A 17,813-nucleotide genomic window follows, 5' to 3' on the forward strand; every position below is an offset into this window, starting at 1 on the left:
ATAGCAGTGAAACTGATAGAAACACATGAAAAAGCATATGCTGTGTGTGCCATGACTCTGCTAGCAGAATCAAGAATTAGGGGTGAGTCTGGATCGAATTTGATGAAAAATGCCTAGTTTGTGGAATAGCAGTGAAACTGATAGAAACACATGAAAAAGCATATTCTGTGCGTGCCATGACTCTGCTAGTAGAATTAAGCATTTGGGATGAGTCTGGATCAGATATGATGAAAAATGACTAGTTTGCAAAGCATATGTTGTATGTACCATGACTCTGCTAGTAGAATCAGTGATTTGGTATGAGACTGGCTGAAATCGGATGAAAAATGACTAGTTTGTGTGGAATAGCAGTGAGATTGCCAGAAACACATAAAAAGGTATATGCTGTGTGTGTCATGATTCCGCTGGTAGAATTAAGCTTTTGGGATGAGTCTGGATCAGATATGATGAAAAATGACTAGTTTGTGTGGAATAGCAGTGAAATTGATAGAAACACATAAAAATGTGTTTTTGAAAAAATATAAAATGGTGGAAAAATTTTCATGGCACAAATGGGCATGGCCTATATCAGTCTACTTGGTACCATCCAAGGAATACACTGTGCAAAAATTGTTTGGATAGACCTCACGGTTCATGAGGTATAAGCCAAAACGTAAAACACGTAATAACTGACCACATGGTGGTGCTATAGATCCTATTTTGAAATATGTTAAGCATTTCCACATGGGCCATCTGTCAATCAAGTTTGAAGACTTTAGCTCTTTTAGTTTTTGAGATATGAGCTCTCAAACATTGCTCCCATTGACTTTCCATTATAAATTTTAATGCTTTAAAAAATTATATAAAATCATTGGAATAAGTTAGAGATAAGAAAAGTAATAGCACACATCTCCTTATGGGGATGCACAATTTGACATTGATACGACATGTATGACTAGTTGGACTATGAAAAACGGCTAAATAATAATAATAATAATAATAATAATGATAATAATAATAATAATAAAGAGCGAAGATAACATAGTGCGCAGCTCCCACACAATAATAATAAATAAAGATTTCTATAACAAAAGTATATAGAGCCTACTTTCTTTACATTATAGAGCCTACTTTCATCATTCCGGCTTTAAGAATATCTGTTCAAAGAGGAGAATGAGATCACCTAGCAGTTACACCATAGAGAATGCATGTAGCCTACATCTGTACAATGGATAGTAGAATTCTTAGTAAACACTGGATTGTTGAACAGAATATAGTAGAGTTTTTTTGTTTTGTTTTGTTTTTTTGAGTAGGCGATTGTAAACTTCTATGTACTCCGGCACGGTAGGTGGCGGTATACACCTATAAGTTGGTATTGCAATCCGCCAATAAACGCAAGGAAGAAGAAAGGGAAGGAGGAAATGTTTGTAGTAGTCCCTTAAGTTGAGTAGTTTCGACCAGTGACCGAGCGCAGCTTTGTGTTGAGCATCTCTACTGTACTCACAGGATGGCTGAAGAGCAACATCACAGCGGCTTTGATAGAAAAACACTGGTAGGTTAGCACCGTTGTTAAAGGCCGTTAAATGCTGTTTTAGTCGATGTGCATGTTGTATTGTTTATTTGTGTGCTTTGGTTTCTGTGTACAGTGTTAGCTGCGGCTATGCTAACTAGTAACCTTAAGCTAGCTTTGACAAAGACTGGGTTGAACTTAATAGCATGGTAACGTGAAACGAGTGTGACTACCGTGATATAATGGTGCTTTTTCAGTTTAACGTTAGTTCTCACATTGTAAATTAACGTTTAACTGCCACTTGTTTGTAAACTGCCGTTTGTCCATTGGCTAACATACATGGCGATAACACTATAATGTTGGGTAACGCTGTTAATGTTTTTGTGGTTTTTTTCAAAGCTCCCCAGATACATAGTGCCATGCATTTTACAAAGTGCCTTGCCATTAGCGAGTTGTTTTCCTTTTAGGCTTCACTTTGCACGCAGTGGACTTGAAACGTAACGGTAGTATTTCTGGAAAGTAACGTGACTGGCATTAGCTAAAGGTACAAAACCTCCATCAAGTGGTTAACCTTCGTGTTGAACTTGATATGCTGTAACGTAGTGTTTACAAGCCCTCGTTAATACTGTATGTGCCACTGCTGTGGCCAATTGCATTTATCAGTGGCGGGTCTAAAACATTTTACATGGGGTGGCAAGATGTTTCGGCAGGGTGGCATGGGAGAGTGCAATGGAAGGGATTTACAACTCAAGGAAATCTGACCTTTTGTACAAATGAGTTAAATTGGTTAATGCCACAAATTTGCTGACTTAGAAATAGTGCAGAATCTTAAATATTTCTTCTTTATTTTACTTCTTCTTCTACTTCTACTTCTTCTACATTACTTCTTGTGTTTTTCAATGTTTCTGAACCCTCAAACTCTAAAATATTAGAGATTTTCAATGTGGTCTCAGATTTTTGGACCCCATTGTATATCATTGGTTTTCTAAGGGTATAATATTAAAGGATAAATGATCATGAATGTACATGAGCTGCTGCTGATAATACTTTACATTTTAGCCTGAGACTTGCAGCTTTCACATGATGAAATCCCTGATGCAGCGCTCTAATGTAGTGCCACAGCGCCACCAGTAGGGGGAGCGAGGTGTCACTTTTTTTGCTGTCTACAAGCCCTTGGGGAGAGCACACTTTACGTGGCAGCCACTCTCCCCGTGTATTCAACTGTTGTTGAGAAGATTGTCAAATGTCACACAAATATCCTGCTGTATATGTGTTTTGAATGTATTAACAGTATCTAAATTGATTGATCAACGCTCCTTGTCTGTCTGTGAGCTCGCCTGTTTCACTACAGGCATATTCACTCGCTACAGTGGGCGGGGAAATAAAATCAATGAATCAATAAATACAAACACTGTTGATTTCTTCCCGTGGACCCGACATGAAAGCTATTTTGGTTCAGTAAATTTCTGTCAGTCAGCCTGTTGAAGGCAGGTTATCCGGCCACTGGTCTGCAACTGCTGCGAACAGACAGCTGTTTCTGTGGACAAAGACACTGAACGCAGGTTTGAGTCGGTGTGAAGTCAATGGTTAACGCACTCGCTTATGTCTCGCTTCCTATGTGGACTCCCAGTTGTGTTGGTGGAGGCTTGCAGTATGAGGATAAAACTTGGTGGGCACAGGGGGCCACCTATATGGAATATTTGGTTACCTTTTTGTGGCTACGAGCCATCGTTAATTTCGAACTCTGCGTCACTTACCAGGGCCGCTCATACTCTCGGACTGAACCCATGTCAGAATTGAATAGTCACTTCTATTGCTAGTGTACAGATTCAGCTATAGTAATCATTAGTAATGAAGTAGTCTAGATTTGAATGATGGGTTCCCTGCTATCACATATGGTATAGTATTGATACCACAATGCAAAAATACTTAATTACAAGTAAAAGTCCTGCATTTAAAATCATACTTATTATCAGCCAAATTTACTTAAAGTATTATAGTGAAAGTACTTGTTTTGCAGAAAACTGGGCTGTGACCTGTATATTAAATAAATTGAACAAAGTACATAATTAATACTAATAAGTTGATGTATTAGCAGCATTTTATTGTTGTAGCTGCTGGAAGTGAAGCTAGTTTGAACTACTTTGCATTGATTTGATTTATTGGTTGGGACAGTGTGCAGTTTTAAACATCAAAGATGCACTGCACCGGAGTTAGTTTGAAGCTAATTTGCATCCATAGTCCCCCACAACCAAAACATACAACAGCACAACAACAAACAGTACAAAGCAAAAAAAAAACCCAAAACAAAACGAAAAAACACACAAAACACACCATACAAAATACAAAGCTACCAAGATATTTAAAATCAGTAACTATGTCAATTTTTTCACCTTTGATGAAAATATCAGCATTAGGAGGTTGTACCATAGGTTTAGAGAAAAACATACCCTTTGTCTTGTTTACATTTAGACTCAGACATGATTGATAAAGCCAATGTGTGATCCTTTCCAATGCAATTGTTAGCTTAGCAGCAGCTAACTCAGCTGTTTTTGCATGTGTGTGTACACAACAGTATCATCTGCATACATTTGCAGTTCTACATCATGACACTGTTGAGGGAGATCATTAATATATAGGCTAAATAATAGTGGGCCTAACACTAACCAGTGTGGAACACCCACACCTATTTACCCACCCACTTCATGTTACTGGACAGTGTGTCACCAACTTGAACACATTGTATCTTATTGGATAAATATGAAGACATCCATGCCAGTGCTCTAGATGAGAAGGTAAATTTAGAGAGTTTTGATATTAAAACATCATGATTGACTGTATTGAATGCCCTATGCAGATCTAAAAATACAGCACCAACTACTCCTCCGTTGTCAAGTCTTGATTTAATTTGCTCTATTAAGTGCAAGGTAGCAGTTTCAGTGGAATGATTTGCTCTAAAACCAAATTGCATACAATGTAGACCAAAATTGCTTGTATTAAGAAATGTTGTCAGTTGTTTAGTGACAACTTTCTCAGCAACCTTTTGAGAGTACTGGCAGTATACTTATTGGTCTGTAGTTACTGGCTTCAAGGCGGTCTCCAGATTTAAAAACAGGCGTGACAATGTCAATTTCCAGTCATCAAGAAAAGTGCACTGCTTAAAAGACAAGTTAATTAAATGAGCAGCAGGGGGAGTTAAATAACTTTGTGTGATTTGACAAACATAGTGTCAAATTGGAAAGCATCTTTTGGAGCTTTTGAAGGAGCTGATGATTTTGTTTAATTGTGACTCATTAGTCTCTACCAGCTTGAAAACCTGACCTGTAGCATCTATAGGAACAATATCCAGTTTCTTTTTCTAATTTTTTTTCTAAGTCAAATACAGACTCAAGAAAAAAAATATTGAAGACAGAAGCAACAGTAAAATGATCTTCAATTAACTTTCCCTATACTTTGAACTTAAAATCTCTTAAAAATTTTGGGTCCCTCCTTGTGAAATTATCAATGTTTTTCCAGATCAATTTACTGTTGCCTTTTGCCTCATTCAAAATATTGAGATAAAAATGAGATTTAGCTTCTCTTAGCTCTTGGATAACTTTGTTCCTTTAACCTTTATAAATCAGCATGTCAGTGTCTCTTCTAGTTTTAATTGCCTTCCTTAGTGCAGCATCGCTAGATTTCATAAGTTTCCACAAATTTTCATTAAATCACTGTAAATTGTTTTTATTCGTAGATTTTATCTGTATCCTCACATTAAGTCTTTCCCTCACAGAGTTGATCCTGTGAGTAAAAGTATCACAGCCATAGTTCAGATCATCAGAGGACAGTACATCATCCCAGTTCAAGCTGTTAATTTCACTGACAAATTCTTCTTGCTTAGCTCTGGGTATGCATTGAAGGATTATTGTCTTATTTTTAGTCAGTTTTCTCTCACATAGAGTTAGGTTATGATCTGATAAGCCAGTGATTAAATTATAGCTTTTAGTTATTCTGGTTAGTAAATATCAGATCAATTTGTGCACTGGAGCATTCTGCAATCCTAGTTGGGCCTTTTACTAGTTGTTCTAGTTGGAATTTCTCTGTGATCACTTTTAGTTTTTTCCTCTTAGATTTATCCTCCCAGTTCACATAATGAAACACAAGTAATAATTCTTTGAGATTGCACTCTTTGAAGACTTCTTTGAGTTGATCATAGAAAGTGTCATCTGCAGAAGGGGGCCTATAGACACCTATGATGTTAGAAAACATTTGTTGGGATAACATTATTTTTATCCCAACATATCCTAACATGTTACCCTCATTGTAAACTACATGTTCACATTTGATGTTGACCCTTCCTCCTCTTCCATTGGGTCTGTCTCTTCTGAAACATTGGTATTGGCATCGTAAACACACTCGCAGGTGTTGTTTGTTTCAACCATGTTTCAGTCAGTCAGAGGAAGTCCAGATTTTGACAGAGGATGAGTTAGATGATTGCTCTTTGCAGTAATGCTTCTGATGTTAAAATGTCCACTGAATAGCCCCCTCGGTTTCAGCTTCAGTTCCCATGAGACTTTTGCATGATTGACAGTTTGGAAGGTTTTGAATAACCTCTGCCTCCTCACTGCAGGGTTTAGACACACAGTGGTGTCAACAGCAGGTTTTGTGAGAGACACTGGACCTATCAAGGTATCCGCAGCCCGGTAGCGAAAAGTTATTCATTGAGACATCATGCCTCGTGTTAACAAAGTTTAGTCTGTTAAGGGAGAATCCCAGCTCAGAAAGTTGCTGCTCATTCATTACTGGCACCAGAGGAGTCCCAGACACACTCAGGCACAAATCAGCATCGAAGTTCTGCAGCACTCTAGGGGTTACTGGTCCAGGATTTAGCTGAACATCTTCGGAGAGCAGGATCAGCATGAAGAGGAGACCTGCTATTCTCCGAAATGGGATGGCAGATGACCAGTCCACTGGATCGGTGATTCAATCTGGTACCTGGGTTCGTCCATGCCGCAGGACAGAGGAATAGATTGCAAAATATCCCAGTAAGTTATGATGAAAACTCACTGTAGGGGCGTCAACTGGCCATGAGCCAGCATTTGTCCCAAGCTCAATCACTCCGTGTCCCAGTTGATTTCCATCAGTGTTGATTGCTCTGGCCAGACAGACGCGTACAGGCAATACAGCAATGAGTACCAACAGTAGTCCAAAAAGCACTCCATGAAACACAGCCCAGGTGTTTTTGCTGATGAAACACTGCTTTGAACTTGACGCAGTTTTTGACAGGCATGCTCTGTGGTACGATTAACGGCCTCTGATGACAGTCCTATGTAGCAATCCCATCCAGGATCCCAGTGGCCAGAGGGTAGAAGCTCCTCTTAAGCCCCTCAGCACTGGCCCGGTGGACCCGGAATCTCCTCTCGACCTCAGCGGGGAGAAAAGGCCGCCATTCAGGCGGTTAGGAACCCCAGAAGATCCATGTGGCCAGGACCGTTTCCTTCGATGTTGAGATGGATGTTCAGATGGTCTTAATTGATGTTTAATCTGATGTTTACATTTGAAAAACTGGACTGGCCTGGTAGCAGAGTTGGCAGGGGGCTGAGGTGACAATCTCCCCATCCCAATGAGTGACCCTCAGTCATATGCCATCACTTCTTCAGTCCATGGTGCACAGAGAGGCCCCAGCATACGTGGACCACACCACCAGCAAGGATGCCCCAAGCCTTCTTCTTGCTTTCAAAAAAACCTCTTTTGTTAGCTTCTTAAGTGCTGTCATGAGAGGGCCATGAGATAAATCTGAGGGGTTTTGAGATAATAGATTGGGTAGGAAAGAAGAAAAAATGTAGTTGTAGTAGTAAAATTGAATTTGGATTTATTTTTCAGAACTTTTCTTTAATCCTTGCATTTTGCATTGTGAAATATTGGAGAGTTAAACCACTTTGGTTCTTAAACAGTTATTTTTTCGAAACCTTGTGAGTGGAAATGTTTCTTTGGTGTAACTGCAAACAACTCAGACATCTGAAACATGACAGAGAGACAAGCCTAACAGTTTGGGAACCACTGGTTTAATCTTCAACAATGTATTGTAATTTGTTAACTCATCATTATGTTATATTATGGAAAAAATTAATCTGAAAAGTAACTAGCAACTAAAGCTGTCAAATAAATGTAGTGGAGAAGAAAATACTAAATATTTCTCTCTGAAATGTAGTGGAGTGGAAGTATAAAATAGCATAAAATTGAAATACTCAAGTAAACACAAGTACCTTGATATTGTACATAAGTACAGTACTTGAATAAATTTACTTAATTACTTTCCACCACTGCATTTAAGTAATTGAAACCAACTAAAGGCTTTCCAAAGCTGTTTTGCTGTAATAAATGAAGCATAATTGTGCGTTCTAAATTTTGACACGCAGATTTAAATTTTTACAGCAAATGTATATTGCCTCTTAATATCGCTGTGATTGTATGTGTCTCTTTATGTTTAGTGCAGTGCTGTACTGGCAGATTTCAGTGGCCAAAGTGGGCATTGCAGATTATAGATCTTCTTTCTATTTCTTGCTTATTTTAGTGCTTTAGACACTTTAAGAACATAGCGGTGACCGAAAATTATGTTTATTTTCCATAGAATAAGCCAATAAGGTGTGGCGTTTAGCCACTGGGTTGAGTGGAGGTGTGGGGGTGTGTTGGCGTGTTTATTTGTGCTCTAGAATGCAACTGCTGTGGAACACTCGGAAAATAACGTTTTATTGATCTGATTGTCTGGCTTTCTCGCTACCAGCACTCACTCTCTTCATTCACTCTCCAGCTCATTTGACCACAGCTGCTCTCTCTCTTTTTCTGTCATCTTTTTTAAAATGAGTCAGGAAGCCATTAGCAAAGCCTAACTTTACTTTTAACGTTATCAAACGAAGAGAAATGTCCTCCCCTCCTCCTGACGTAACTGTGATTGGCCACAGGCAGCCTTCAGCTGCAGTGACGTCAGGTTGCGTTTCTCCAGAAGTTGACTCTGGCTCAACTTTCAGGCTGCAGTCAGGTGCGGCACCACTGCAGCCAAAATGCCTGCAGCTGAAACACACTACCTTCATTCAAATGAATGGGAAGACTAGCCTTTTTCGCCACACTACCTGATTTAATCTGAATATGGCCTTACACAGATCTTCGTCAGATCACTGGAGCTGTGTGAAGTTCCCTCCTGCTTCAAACACTCCACTATCATCCTGGTCCCCAAGAAACACCCATCAATCGAGAAACTGGTGTTGACCCACATGAGGGACATCACAGCCCCCCTGTTGGACCCCTACAGTTTGCCTGCAACAGGTTGGTGGATGACGCAGTCAACATGGGACTGCACTACATTTTCGGTTCGGCATTGAACACTATCATCCCAGAAGTCCTCCTCACCCAGCTCACTGTGCCTGCCTTCACCTGTCAGTGGATCACAAACTTCCTGACAGACAGTAAGTAGCAGGTGAGGCTAGGAAAATCTCATCCAGCATCTGGACAGTCAGCACTGAGACAATGACAGCTATTATTCAGTGTGATCTGACTTTACAGCCCAGTGTCCCCCGCTGAACAACAGATTCAGAAAGCACCCAGCAACACTACAGGGGAAAGCCGAGAAAGGCTCAGCTTTATGCAAATGTCCTCTGATGCCGTGTGAGTGACAACCAGCGAGAGCCAATTACACTCCTTTTGATTCATGTGGAAATGGAAGCACATAGTGGTTTGCTGCTCCTCTCTGCTACGTGAAATAACTCTAAACAAAATGGAGGAAAAGTTGATCATTGCGGTGTCCAGTTTCTCTACTACCTGTTTTTAACGAGCTGCAAAAAGCTGTTAAAAGAACAATGATGTGTGAAAACTAATCACAGACATTGTTCGTTAGTATAGCTGCTACGCAAGAAAACAACTGTCCAGTTGGAGCAGAGTATGTAAATTACGTGTTCAACACAACACACACAGATTCATGAGAGACCGAACACTACTTTGTATCTGTGAATGCCCTGTAACAACTGCGCGTGAGGAGACCCGTCTGTCCTGAAACTTGCAGACGACACAACAGTCATCGGCCTCATCTGAGACAGAGATGAGTCTGCATACAGATGGGAGGTTGAACAGCTCTCCTTGTGATGTGGTGGCAACAACCTGGAGCTGAACACGCTCAAAACTGTGGTGATGACAGTGGACCAACACTGCCCCCCCTCACCATACTCAACAGCACTGTGTTGGCTGTAGAGACCTTCAGGTTTCTGTGATCTACAATCTCACAGGACCTGAAGTGGGAGTCCAACATCGACACAGTCATCAAAAAGGCCAAGCAGAGGATCTATTTCCTGTGCCATCTCACAAAGTTCAACCTGCCTCAGGAGCTGCTGATCCAGAGGCAGGTTGTTCTCTGCACATCCATCACTGTCTGGTTTGGACCGGCCACCCAACAGGACAGGAATAGACTGTAACAGTCAGGTCTGCATTATTGGTGCCGACCTGCCCACCATCCAGGACCTGTACGCTTTCAAAGTTAGGAAATGGGCAGGGAAAATCACAGCAGACCCCATACACCCTGGACATAACACATACACAGACATGTATAAATGCATATACTGTAAATAATCACCTAGCCTACTATATTTATATAAAGTAACTTATCACATTACCCATTCAATATTTATTCAGCACATCTTGCACTCTTACACACCTTTGCACTACTTGTATCCTTTTTTACATTCTACAAAAACTGACCTGTATGTAGACACTGCGTGTTGTTTTTGTTTCTATAAGTTTATATCTATTTTTCACCTACTTGCCTTTATGTAATAGTCATATGTTTATGTTTGCACATCTCTTTTCAGTTTGTTGTCCTTGTTTTGGCTGCATGTCCATATATATTTTCCTCTTCCTGAACATTGTTGTGTATAAGTGCATTGAGAGCCACTAGAAACTGAACAAATTCTTTGTATGTGTAAACATACTTTGCCAATGAAGCTGAATCTGATTCTGATAAATAGGAAGTCATGCTTGTGAATGACGAAGGCTATTTTATGGTTCCTTTTGTTGATCAGACCAACAGTTAACACACTATTTTTTAACAAATATAATCTAAATGTTTGAGTAGTCTGGCATTAAAAGAGTGGCATTACTCTGATGAGTTGGTTCTTTTTAAAAAATATTATTTTGCTCTTTCCAGATTGAACATTTCAAAAGTATAAAAAATGACTGAAATTATGGTAAGGAAGGGAAAACCCCCAAGAAGACAAGACTAACTCAAATTAAAATAGAAACAGACATTTAGATTACGATACAACAGTTGAGAGGTATTGGTGATACAATAATTGGGAATTTGACCTATTGTTTTGTGATGTGATAAAAACATGATAACATTTTAATCTGGTTGAGAGGAATGTTTTTTTATATAATCAATGAAAGGCTGTCATGTAAAAAGATTTACTCTGGTTTCTCAACCAATAGATATGGCCACCCAACCTGATCAAAGGCTTTTTCAGCATCATTCATCAGATTTGACTCTGATATTTGTCCTGGTATAAAACTATGTTGTGGTGATGTGGTTTCAGATTGGCCAGATCTAATTAAGGAATGTGTCGGTCTGATAAAAAGACTTCTGTCAAGGATGGTTTAGTGTATCCTCACGCATGTGTCCCCCTGGATCCCTCTTTACTCCTCAATCTTAACTCTCCTGAACAGTAATAAACCAGTTGAGACATCCTTCAATTTCCGGATCATTTAAGGAGTGCAGAGGGAGGAAACATTAAATAAGGCAAATAAGCACCCCAATTGTCTGTTTCCTCTTTGCATTAACTTGTCTTCTTCTGTGATGTGTTCAGAACAGGTTCATGCTTGTGAAATAGAACCTCCAGGCTGCAGGAGGGAGGAAGTGTGTGTGTAGAAGCCCGACCAGTGACGTGGAAGTGATGGGTCCAAGGAGGAAGGCCTCTAAACTCCAGCCTTTAGTGGGCAGTAGTGAAGGAGAAGTGGTCCCAAGACCCAGTGATCCCAAAGACTACATCAACGAACTGTCCCATGAAGTCCTCTGTCATATATTCAGGTACACTGCTTTCCAGCTTCACCACTCTGGTGTGTACTTTACAATATAATTTTGGGCTGAGTGGGGTTCCATGGTATGTATGTGTTTTCTATTGTTGTGAATGTTGCATGACCATTACTTTGAGTAGGATGTTGTGACTGTGGTTGAGATTGAGACTGTGCATACAAGTAAGCATGCTGGTGACATCACCCTAACCTATATTTTAACAGAATTGTCTGATATACAGTACCTGACAAATCAAGGTACTTCATCACATTAATGCCAAACTCATAAAAATTAAATACTGTTATAAACAGTTCCACACATTGATTTGCAACATTGTCCATATGGTCTCGAAGACCCAGAGATATTAGAGGGAGAACTACTATAGTATAAACAGTATTGCAAAGTCTCTAACAGTTGACAAATGTGTGTTGTCTCATGGTATCATCATATGACCCAACCCCACCACAGCTGACTTTTCAAAAATGAGTGACACCATTTTGAAAGTTTGAACATTTTTTGTTTTGCAGGTACCTTCCCATGAAGGACATCATGTGCATGGAGTGTCTGTCCAGAAAGCTTCGAGAGGCTGTAACTCTGTACCTGCGAGTGGTCAAAGTGGTAGATCTGTGTGCTGGTCGCTGGTGGGAGTATATGCCTTCAGGTAAGAGACTGCCGAACAACCACTGCAATCCCAACAACCTGATAACTAAAAGCGTGTTCAGTGCTACAGTACAACTGCTTAGAAGTAGTTGTTTTTTAATGCTGTAAAGTTTTGAACTACACGTTAAATAACTTTTTCTACGGTCTACACATAAGCACATAGGCTTATGTTGGCATGTGATGTTAATACAAGAGATTTTTCCAACAATACACACTGTAAAAAATGATTTTTCTGCTCAAAATTAGCTTATTTTTGCCTGCTTAGATTTGAAAATTCAGTTCAACCAAATCTTTGGCCCCCCCCTAATCATGACGTTTGAGGCAAGACTCTGAGTTATATTTTGTGTATCAGCTCCTGCGTCAAGTATAAATAACAAGACACTGGCTAAATGCAGCCTCAGTTTGTGCTTCTCACACAGAGCTGCTGGATGCGTTAGCAAGCCTGATTAGTGACAGGAGATAGATGACGTTATACATGAACGGGAGATTTGTTTCTCTTCTGTGGCAGTAGGGCTGTTTGATATGACAATATACATCGTGTGACGAGAGAAAAATGTTTATTGTTTCATATTTTGCTCTATCGTTTATATCGTTGTGACGCAAATCACACTCTCACTACCAGTGCTCCCTCTCTTCATTCACTCTCGAGCTCACTTGAACACAGCTGCTCTCTCTCTCTGCTGCTCTCAGCTCTCACTCTCTTTTCTCTCATCTTTTTTAAGGTTGGGAAGCCAACAGAAAAGTCTAACTTAACTTTTAATGTTATCAAACGAAGCGAAATGTCCTCCTCTCATTCTAGTAACGTCTTTGTCCTCCCTCATGGCAGAGTTTACACCTCTGATCAGTCTGATCTTCATCATGTCTCTGAATCTGGAACACCTGCATGCTATGTAAAAGCACCTACAGAGGCGGCTTCATGCCGGCGGGGGGAGATGGAGGGGATGGACCAACTATTTATTCATTGAATTAAAATGCACTATATCAGGATAGGTATCGTTATTGGCATATGAAATGACCTATATTGGGATATGAAATTTTGGTGGCCCAGCCCTATGTGGCAGTAAACATAATACATAGGCCTGCTGATAACTGTGCTATATTAAGAGCTTAACAAGATATTCAAGGATGACGACTGTAACAATAACCATGATTAACAACTTCAGACTGGGGTGAAAGATGGGCAGCGACTCTGCTGTCCTGGCCGAGATGAGACCACGGGGTCTTCAGAGTGACGGGGCAGCCAGTCGTCCAGAGGCAGAGAGGCATTAGGGTCATGTCTGAGTTAGGGATGTGACGATATGTGTATTTCTCCCAAACCATCACGGTATGGACTTCACAGTTTGGTGCATGCAGTTGTACGAAGAATATGCTCCGTGACCGAAACAATTACTGTCAAAATAGTTTAATAATCCAATTACTCATACACGCAGAACAATAATTCTAGATTGCGAGTTCCACCTGGAACTTTTCGGCAGAGCACCACTAGCATGCTCATGGGTGTGTTAGCCAATTTAACCAAGGTAGTCTGCGTTGGCTACCCTGCCGTCAGACTGACAAACGAGAGACTCATAACACTAACTGAGTGCAACATTGTTATTAAATTATGCTTTGTTATCTTTGTAGTGAAACAATACTGCATCTCCCCATACCCTTCCCCTCCCCTCCCTGTGACGGTCAGCTTTTCTCTCCTTTTCACTCCGCTTTTGGGTCTCACTCGCTTACCACATGTTTCAAGACTCTAAGAAACCTGAGTCCTTGGTTGTTCGCACCTCATTGTGAAATCCCATCCATGGACTCAGGTTAACAAAACTAGAGATCCCTCTCTTCTCATTCTCTTTCTCCTCACGGCTGCTGCTGGAGCAGCTCTCTGCCGCTCAGCTCTCTGCTCTCTGGTGTGGCCAGCTCACAGCATACTCACACAGAACTCTTTTCTTTACGGCAGAAGATGAGAGCCTGCCTAAGAGTAAGACTCAGTAACTAAGTTATTTAGTACCAGCGGCTACCACACAAGTTTGCTGGCTGATTTAACAAGTACAGGAGCCATGAAGCAGAGTTGGCTTGCCGCTAACTCTATAAGGACTGCACAAAGGACTGACCTGGGCCCTCTGACCTGCACGACTGGAGCACCGTCTACCCAGCAAGGCCTGCATCCTTGGAGCCAAACTCATCTCGGCCTGACTCATCCACAGATTTGCCAGCTAAGCAGCAGCACACCATAAAGCATCTCTCTCCCTCCATGGACTTGGTAACAACTGGGCATAGCTTAGTAACATATAGTGTAGCATAGCACAGCTAAGCAAGACTGTTTAACTCGATCAAAGCACTGTACATGTATGATTTGGCTAATGTTATTCAGTGAACTATTGTTGTGATGTCCTTGTTGTGATGGTCAGGTTATTGCATAGCCACACCGCTAAGTTAATGTTAGCATGCTTAACACATGTTACATCCAGTAATTAGGCCTTGCATGCAACTAACCTCTTCCTAACCTGGCACCTTTATCCTACACCGATTGGTCTTGAACAGAGAACCACACAGTTAAGAGGTTTAAAACCTAGCTTTGCAAACTTTGGTTCAGGCAGCACATGTGGCCCAATACACCACATGGTCTGGCCTTTTGTCTCTCTGGTTCTCTTTGTCAGCCATATTGTCTGCATGCCATGTGCTCAGTCACCAGGTGACTTCAGCACGCATGCACACACACACACACACGCACACGCACACGCACACGCACACGCACACGCACATACACATACACTTGTATATATGTACCCATAGCTAGATTAATATTGTGTGTTTTGTTCTTTTACCTTTTTGTTAAATAAATGGTTTTGGATATACCTGTTGTCTGTTTTAATGTTGCACAAGAATGAGTTTTGCCAACCTCTGCTCTGCAAAGAACTCCAAAATCCTTCAACCTTAACTAGCTATTGATATGATGATTTTGTTTATAGTTATTAAGTTAATTATTAATCAAAGTTCCAAATTGATAGATTAGTACACTTTGAGACTGAATTGGCTATCTTTTTCCCTGAGTCCAGGTGGTGGCCTGTTATTATTAATTCTTATTAATAATTTTATTGATTTTAATAATTACTAATTATCTTTGATCATTAATTATTGCTGATTGCAAACTTGTAGCCAAGGCCCAACACTGCCTTTCAGTGAAGCCATTCAGAACAATTTACCAATAACAATATATTTGAATTCTGATGTGGTCAGACAGCACATCGTAAGAACCAGTTCTGAGAGAGAAAAACGTAGATAAAAAATATCTCAGTAAAAGTAGTTGGTCCCTTTGACTGATTTATTATATATGACATCATTAGATTATGAATAATGAAGCATCAGCGTGTAAGCAGCATGTTACTGTTGTAGCTGCTGGAAGTGGAGCTAGTTTGAAGTATTTTATATACAGTTAGATCATAAATCAGCATAAAACAGCTGGCAGTGTTTCCTTGCAAGAAACAGAAAGGTTGTTTCTTGTTCCACTGCAGCACAACTATATTGTTTCAGTAATACTTACAGTCAATGAGCCATTGTGAGATGTTTACATTTTTTCAAAAAGAAAGACCAAAACTATATTTTCTACCTTTCTCTTTTTTTTCCTGCTGTACCGAAATCGCACTGAAACGTGACCCCAAAACTGAGGTACATACCGAACCGTGAACTTGGTGTACCATTACATTTCTAGTCTGAGTGTAATGTTTAGGCCCCAAATATGGTCCACGCAAGTACGTGAACACATACGTTTCGAGCTATGCAAGTTCAATTTCACGTGTAGTTACATTGTGGAGTGTGACACCTGAAAAATCTTAACACAAGTGTGACCTGCAGTTAGAGGCAATTGCAAGAAATAACAAGAGAAAGCTGACTGCTTCCTTTTGGGTTCACTTCCATATGTATAGGCATATTTACAATACTTTATCACCTCTTCATTCAGACAGCAATGCAATTGAAAATACTGTTCTGAGTGCCTCATCAAAATGCATGGGTTTGGACGGGGATAAATTCTCCATCCTTCCTTGTGAGATTTTGAGTAAAGGGTCTGAGTTGTGTTTTCTGGTTTAGGTTTCACAGACAGCAGCTTTCTGCTCCTTTTGAAGAAGATGCCAGATCTGGAGCAGCTATATGGCCTTCACCCTCGATACCTGGAGAGGAGAAGAGTCCGAGGTTACGAGGCTTTCAGTATACCTGGAGTCCTGGAGGCACTACAATTCTGTCCCAGTCTGCTGGTCAGTATGCATTGTGAGGATGATACCCTACTATAGGGAGGTGCAGCACTGATTGGTTCCTCCTCTTTGGTTGTTGGTGTTTGAATCAGTGAAGTGTCCTTCTGAAAGTGTTTGGTTGTATTAGAAATGTGTATATTCTTGGTATTTCAAGGCACACAGCAGCGTGTCTGTGCCTTACAGGCTTGTGATAATTCTCTAGTCTGTAGAGAATCAGTCTTTGCTCTAGAGTTTAATGAGACACTGACAGACGTTCAGCACTTTTGTAGTTAACAGACTGGTACGGTAGGTCTTCTCAAGTTAGTTCCTCTATTCAGTCAGTGACTTTGTTACATTCTTATACCCCGTTCATACTGACATAGCTGCATCAGGGGTCTTTCTAAATGGGTCAGTGCTGACTGTCCTTCACGACTCTCCTCCTGACCAGGGTTGGACGTGGGTTAGAAGCTGCCTGGCTTTGGTAAACTGGCTTTTCCTGTTGGAAAGGAGGGATGGATGTAACATGACAAAGTGCACAGTGAACTCAGGAGTCACACATTTCTCCGTTCTCTAAACCTTGGAGCTAACCCCCTTCACTTTTCCAGCACTTGGGAAAACAACAAACTTGATTTTTTTAGCATTTATTAACTGTTGCACTGGAGTCTGTACTGTACATTTAATGCCTGACTTACTGCTAACCTTTTCCTCTGCTCCGCTCGCATCCACTGTCACTTTCCTGCTGCTTGCTCTTTCCCACTCACTACGCAAACATACTACGCAATGCTGTTTCCTTAACGGAGTTATGCTACCAGTAGTTTCCCAGGCAACGACACAGAGGTAGACTCACGTACCGGGACAGTGCTGCACAGAGACTCCATAACGCTATTGATTTCCAAATGAATGGATATTTGGCGTTATTTCTGACATTAAAAAAATATTTTTTTGGCCTGGCGGGAGTTCTTGTTGTTTAATTATAGGAGAAACACTGATTCAGTAACCGTTTAGTATGTTCAGTAAACGCTCTGTAAACGTTGAGTACAGTTACCCAGCAGACCTAGCAGTCTCCATTAGGTTGGGCGAGTTCAAAGTTGAAAACAACAGGGGTGTTTTGAATACAAAGTCTGTCCCTCCTGCCGCAGGAAATAATGGATTAATTCTGGAAGGCTACTGATGCAGCAGTTTTCTCCTTATGAAAGTAACACAGAGATTATTTGACCAATGAGCATTTGATCGGATGAGAGCATATCGACCAACTAATTGACCAGTTGACCAGGAGACTACAGCCTTATTAATCTGGTGATTATGCAGTGTAATTCAAAGGTTTGTTAGTGAAGTGTATGAGTACTATACTGCAGAATGGAGTCTCTAACAGTAGAGCAGGGTGACAGCTGTCTCATATTAATGGGTCTAACACGTCCTACAT

The 17,813-nt window shown here is 40.6% G+C and overlaps 1 protein-coding gene across 4 annotated transcripts in view; it reads left to right on the forward strand.

Moving 5' to 3' along the window:
* Nucleotides 1-1,318: 1,318 nt before the first annotated feature.
* The window catches only part of fbxo38 (F-box protein 38), an 82,028-nt gene continuing 65,533 nt past the window's right edge, over nt 1,319-17,813 (forward strand). The window contains exons 1-4 of one of the 4 annotated variants that reach the window (XM_067598446.1): nt 1,319-1,531; nt 11,314-11,534; nt 12,047-12,180; nt 16,251-16,414. In XM_067598446.1, the coding sequence (XP_067454547.1) occupies nt 11,401-11,534; nt 12,047-12,180; nt 16,251-16,414 (432 nt within the window). In that variant the 5' untranslated portion in view covers nt 1,319-1,531; nt 11,314-11,400. The remainder of the gene's footprint in view (nt 1,532-11,313; nt 11,535-12,046; nt 12,181-16,250; nt 16,415-17,813) is intronic. The other 3 variants (XM_067598447.1, XM_067598445.1, XM_067598444.1) reach the window with 3 other exon arrangements.

The sequence above is a fragment of the Thunnus thynnus genome, chromosome 9 (genome assembly GCF_963924715.1).
Source record: "Thunnus thynnus chromosome 9, fThuThy2.1, whole genome shotgun sequence".
Lineage (NCBI taxonomy): Eukaryota > Metazoa > Chordata > Actinopteri > Scombriformes > Scombridae > Thunnus > Thunnus thynnus.